We start from the raw sequence: 6,358 nt of genomic DNA, 5'->3' as shown, positions 1-6,358 counted from the left end.
GAGACCACTAAAATGTTACAGTATATAAGGTATACTCTGGAACAAGTCAATTGAGATGAGGCCTTTCGAATATGAATGTTAAGCGTAACACGTTCATAGGCCTGGAGGCATCATCTATGAACGACATTATTCTCTTCTCGGTTCTTCTTATTTTTTTTAGTCGGGCGAACACTGAATCCCAACAGATTCTTCTCAGTGGATGGGTCGTCGCACTGTCCTCTCCACCATGAAGCAAAATCGGGTGTCCTTTTCTGCCACGAGGTCTCTGGATGGAAGAAGAGGTGGACCAGTTTCTTTAGAAGATAACACATATTCACTTTAGGGGCTTTAACGCTGAATGAGGAAGACCGCGTAAAATACACTGTACTCTCGCTTCTCCAATTAAAAAACTCCCTGTAACGCGCTTTGTCTTCATCGAGCGCATGAATGTAATCCACAAATGCGCTCATGTTGCTGAAATCCTCGACGAAAATAAAAGAATTCCTGGGCAGCAATTCCTCGTAGTCTTCGCGCTTGGTGCCATAGACTATTGGCACAACACCTTGAGAGAGACTATTTCTCCACGGTTTCTCCGTGATGTAATCCCGACACTCACTATTTTCAAACGCTAGATAGAATTTGTATTGTTTTAGCGTTTTGGCAGTATCCTCAGCGGCGAGCTTGCCCATGCTACCGCATTTACCGTAGGTATCGACTGAGATATGCTGTTGAAGCTCCTTGACGAACTCACCTCGCCGCCAAGACAACAGTTGACAATTAGAAGACACCCATGCTATCAATTTAGTCTTCTTTGGTATCGAAGGAGGTTCTCCCTGTTTCCTCTCCCGCGTAGTGGCGTATGGGAAATGTATATCAGCGTCTCTGGCGTGTGTCATGGTGAGGTTGAAAGGGTTTCCGGTTAGACCTTGAGGCGCATACTCTGGATCATGACTAGGACTTTCTCTGGAGTATAAGACCCAGAGTTGTCCTGGTGGTCGCGAAGCCACCAAGCGCTCCAGCTGCAGATTTTGATGGAGCGAAGAGACGATGAATAGAACATCGGAAGACTGCATGATCTCTCTAGTGAGATTACCGACAAAGCGGGTCTCAACTTGACAAGCCTCGTTGACATCACAACTAAATCGCGTCCATTCCGTCGAATGGATGCGTTGTACTATATGGTCACAACGTTTGGAGCAATACTTTGTAATCCTGATGACACATTTGAAATCCGCGTTTCTCTGTTTTTGTTGAATCTTGTGGACCAGGCGACTCTCTTCAAAAGGTATATCCGAAAGGGATTTCAGAATGTCATCTACATTGAAATTTAAGACACGGTGTTCAAAGTTAGTAACAATTTCACTTAGCCTGTTTATTACCGATGGTACGGCCCCTCTAAGAGACACAACTTCTAGTTTATTCAAACCTTTATCGATCGCTTTCATGCCACTCACAATGGCGTGTTGGAGCTCTTTGGTGCCATTTGAAGAAATCCTCGCTGTAGATATCACTCTCACATGTCTATGCAGGTCGCTGTCATAGAAAATCACTGTGCAGATGGATACAAGGGTCATAGCAAGTAGGACATAAATGAAACGGGAAACATGTATGATTTTTTGTTTACAAATCCCCATCATAATGATCTGCTTTGAGTATAGTCGAGTTGCAAAATTGTTTCAGGTCATCCGTTATAATCCAAAAACGTCATGCGTGTCATCGAAGCCTCCCAGACTCTTGGCCAAACAAAGGACTGTCAGGGTACCCGAGCTAAATGATCAGCTTGATCTTCTCACAGTATCTTTGAAGATCAGAACATAATCGATGTCAACATACAACATGTCTTCAGTCAAACAAGGTCGGCCTAAAAGTAGAAAATAAAGTACATTTCGATCCTGGCGAGCAAAGTTCCACATGCAGGCCTACGATGCGCTCCGAATACTAATAATAGTCGTAGTGAATTATTTTCACCCCTGCTAATCACCCTCGTCGTGCTTCTCTGTCAAAACCAAGTTCTGCTTCTCTGTCAACGGTATCGAATATAATAGAGCCATAGGCCTATAGGCCTATAGGCCTATATCGATATACATGTATAATGAATCGCGTCGTCATTCAACCACGGACCTACTTGTTTTAACGCAAACAAAAGGAATCATCCTACCAATCAGCGACAACCTCCTAAATCGATAGAGATCCAGCGTTCATTTCCTTATGTTTGAGAAGTATTTAAGCTTCGAACTACATGCGTCTCAAGAATGTCATCTTTTTGTTTAAAAAAAAACTTTTTTATATGCATGCAAATTCCAAGGGTCTGTAGTTATTATTGTGAGACTGTTGGTTAGGTGAAATGTATCACTCTTTAATAAGAAAAGAAAAGAGGTAGTTTCGGAGAGCATTAGAATGTAAATGGATAACTCTTATTCTTAGTCAAATTTAATTGCTTTTTTTTTTCAGGGCTGTTGCCAAGTCAAATGTCCTTATGTTTGAGAAGTATTTAAGCTTAGAACTACATGCGTCTTAAGAATGTTATCTTTTTGTTTATCTGTGAAATTTAATATTCTTACAACACGTCCATCAATTGGTGAAATTGAAATTGCAGTTGCTTCAAAAGCCTCAAAGGAATAGATTGTCAAGCATTTCTTTTCTGTGTGACTAAGAAAGATGAAAATAAACAGAGTGAAAAGGGCGCATAGTAGAAGGTTATGCGGATAATTCTTATCCTAAATCAAAATTTAAATACATGGGTTGTTCCCAGGTGTACTTACCAGCTGCATGTTTTTCATGTTGGTATTTACTTGGTAGTTAAGCTATTATATGGGAAGATACTGGTTTACAACCCTGTGATTATTAAGGATGTTCCCTTTTTATATGTTGATTATTGAAATGTAATTTACTCCTGAATACTTAATCAATTTGTGATTAATAGATTCAAGAGCCTTCAAAGATTGTCGTACATGACATGTTTTTTTTTTTTATAATTGCAAGGAAGCATTTATTTTGTGTATTCTGTAAGTCAGGCTATTATAGCACCTTCAATGTGGAGAGGGTACATAATCCTTTATAGCCTTATTTTCGGGAATGTTACCTTTAAAAAGAAATTTTTAGAGTGGGAGGGGTGGGGCGGGGGAGCTGCAATATTGCATGCCTTACATGTATCAGTTTCTTTCCCAGATGACGGGGTTTCGTTCTTGCTTTTCGTGGGGTCCTTTAAGGTGGGGGATTGGCTCTGGGACTGGGTTAAATTTTCTTGTGTGTGATAGGTTATGGATGTTCTGATTAATTGTAAATTGTTCTCCCTCAACGTGAAAGGGATCAGGGACAGAGATAAAAGGGAACGCATATTTTTCTGGTGTAAAGATAAAGGGGCGGACATTGTTTTCCTACAAGAAACATTTAGTACTAGCGATTGTGTGGACAAGTGGGCTTCAATGTGGGAGGGTTCTACTTATTTTAGTCATGGTTCTAATCACAGTAAAGGAGTTCTCGTTTTGATTGCGCCGAGGATAGATATTGAGATATTGCAAGTCTTAAAAGACAGTGAGGGTAGATATATTTTTATAGACTGTAAGTTTCAAGGTGTTAGGTTGATTTTAGGCAATGTGTATTTTCCAACAAGAAATTTTGAGAGTGATCAATTGCAATTTCTTCGAAAATTACGCAATAATCTGGCTAAGTTAAATAAAGATAACTACCCGGTTATAATAGGTGGTGATTTTGTCATGATTAGGGACATTGAATTTGATTATAACGGGAAATCTTCAAACAGGATTTCGAAAAGATTTAATCGAGAATTTGAAAAATTCATGGAAGATTTGCAGCTTTTGGATATTTGGAGATGTAGGCATTCTTTAAAAAGGCAATTCACTTATATGCAAAACAATCCCTTTATGCAAAGTAGACTAGATTACTGGATAATATCAGAATGTCTAGAGGAAATGGTTATGAAGTGCGATATAATTCCATCTGTTGCCCCTGATCATCATTCAATATTTTTACGTTTATTTGACAAAACAGTCAATAAAACGAATGGAAGAAAAGGGTCATATTGGAAATTCAATAATAGTTTATGTGAAAATGAAGATTATGTTAGAGAGTTAAAAAAGAAAATTTGTCAATTAAAAAACGAACTGCAAACTAAAATAAAAGACAAAAGGTTGTTATGGGATTTAAAAAAAATGAAAATTCGGAGCTTTACACAAAAATTTTCAAAAAAATTGGCTGATCAAATAAGAACAATACGAACAGATTTAGAAAAAGAAATACAATGTTTAGAACAACAATTGACGGAAAGCACTAATGCAGATACTTAAGAAAAATTGGAAAATACAAAAAAAAGAAATTAAAGGAAGTTTATAGCTATGTAAATGAAGGAATTAGGATTCGATCACGAGCCTCGTGGTACGAAAGCGGAGAAAGGGATTCGCGTTATTTCAATCAATTAATGCAAAATAACAAAAGAAAGAGTACTATTAAAAAAATTAAAACCTCAGATGGTGCTATTTGCTGCGATGAAAAAAGGATAACTGAAGAAATCCGGAAGTTTTACAGCATGTTGTACAGTAAAGTAGAGTACGAGTGCTCGGATAATTGTTATAATAGTTTCTTTCAAGGTTTACCGAAATTGACTGAAAAATCTCGAAAATACTGTGAAGGATCTATAAGTAATAAAGAATGCCTAGAAATCTTAAAAGAATTAAAACAGAACAAATCACCTGGAAATGACGGTTTTTCTTCAGAATTTTATCGTACCTTTTGGCCGAATATTGGAGATTTAGTTAAAGATGCCTTGAATGAAGCATATAGATTAGGAGAATTAGCATCGTCTCAAAAACAAGCTGTAATTACGTTAATCGCTAAAGATGGGAAAGATCCCTTTTCACTGAAAAATTATAGACCCATTTCCCTTCTTAATGTCGATTATAAAATCTTAACAAAAATTTTGGCTAAGCGAATCAAGAAAGTATTAAATGAGATCATTATGGGAGATCAGGTGGGCTACATGAAAGGGAGGAATATTGGTAAGGCCATTCGCATTATAGATGATTTTATTTTTCATACATCCCGTTACAATTTATCTGGTTTTTTGTTAGCTGTAGACTTCGAAAAAGCTTTTGACTCAATTTCACATCAATTTCTTCAAAAAGTTCTGTCGTCATTTGGTTTCGGTCCGTCCTTTCAAAAGTGGGTTAAAGTTTTATACATGAACACTCTAAGTTGTGTATTAAATGAAGGAGGGTCCACTGGTTATTTCAAAGTAGAAAGGGGAGTAAGACAGGGAGACCCTCTTTCTCCGTACCTCTTTATCTTGTGTATTGAAGTAATGGCACACAAATTACGAATAGATAAATTGGTGGACGGAATTAATTTTGGAGATAAGGAAACTAAACTAGTACTTTATGCGGATGATATGACAATTTTTGTTCGCAATAAAAAATCAATTAATAGGTTAAAAGTATTATTTGCAGATTTCGAAAAAATTTCTGGACTGAAAATAAACAACGACAAGACTAAAATATTAAGGTTAGGTTCATGTCAACGTTTAGATTGTGATTTTGCTTTTGGCGAAATAGTTGACTTTCTTAAGGTTTTAGGGATTTTCTTTTCCCTCGATGAACACAAGAAAGAAGATCTAAATTATAAAGAAATATTAAGTAAAATAAAAACACTTTTAAATTTTTGGAAGCAAAGGGATTAACACTTATGGGTAAGATTCAACTATTGAAAGTGCACATTTATTCTAAAGTTCTTTATCGGGCGTCACTTACTCCTGTTCCAAAATGGGTTTATGATTCACTGGATGAATTAACTTTTGATTTCATATGGATAGGAAAAACAGATAAAATCAATAGAAACACCATGTTCTTAGACTATAACCAAGGGGGGTTAAAGATGTTAAATTTTTCTGCACAAGTTAAATCGCAGCGAATTATGTGGATTCAAAAACTTTTAAACAAAGATGAAGACATGAAATGGAAACAATATTTTAACTTTGTCACTGAACACGTGGGTGGAGATTTGATATTTTCATGTGACTATATACCAAGTTTATTAAAAGTGACAGCTCCACAATTTTATATGGATTTATTAGAAGATTGGGTGAATACGAGACATATAAGGAGTATAGACATTGGTGATGTGGTAATTTTTAATAATAAACTTATTCGATATAAAGGAAGTTGTATATACGATAAGAGGTTGTATGACAAAGGAATTTACAAATTAAAACATATTCTGGAAAACGATGGTAAACTAAAAAGTGACAGGCATTTTATCGATTTAGGTGTTGAAGTAAATGAAATTGAAAAGATCAAGCACTAGTATGCCTGTTTACCAGTTTGTTGGAAAAATAATTTTAGAAAGGGAGAAGAAAAAAATAATTCTG

General features: G+C 36.4%; 1 protein-coding gene across 1 annotated transcript; it reads right to left on the bottom strand.

The window, feature by feature from the left end:
* LOC754627 (galactoside 3(4)-L-fucosyltransferase) lies at nucleotides 1-2,194 on the bottom strand. The gene has a single exon (XM_003725224.3). It carries the CDS (start codon nucleotides 1,614-1,616, stop codon nucleotides 111-113), a length of 1,506 nt encoding a protein of 501 aa, XP_003725272.2. The 5' UTR covers nucleotides 1,617-2,194; the 3' UTR covers nucleotides 1-110.
* Between the last annotated feature and the right edge of the window lie 4,164 nt (nucleotides 2,195-6,358).

The sequence above is a fragment of the Strongylocentrotus purpuratus genome, unplaced genomic scaffold (genome assembly GCF_000002235.5).
Source record: "Strongylocentrotus purpuratus isolate Spur 01 unplaced genomic scaffold, Spur_5.0 spur5_scaffold_9, whole genome shotgun sequence".
NCBI classification, from domain to species: domain Eukaryota; kingdom Metazoa; phylum Echinodermata; class Echinoidea; order Camarodonta; family Strongylocentrotidae; genus Strongylocentrotus; species Strongylocentrotus purpuratus.
Note: the sequence above shows the minus strand (reverse complement) of the source record. Positions and strands in the feature narration are given on the sequence as shown.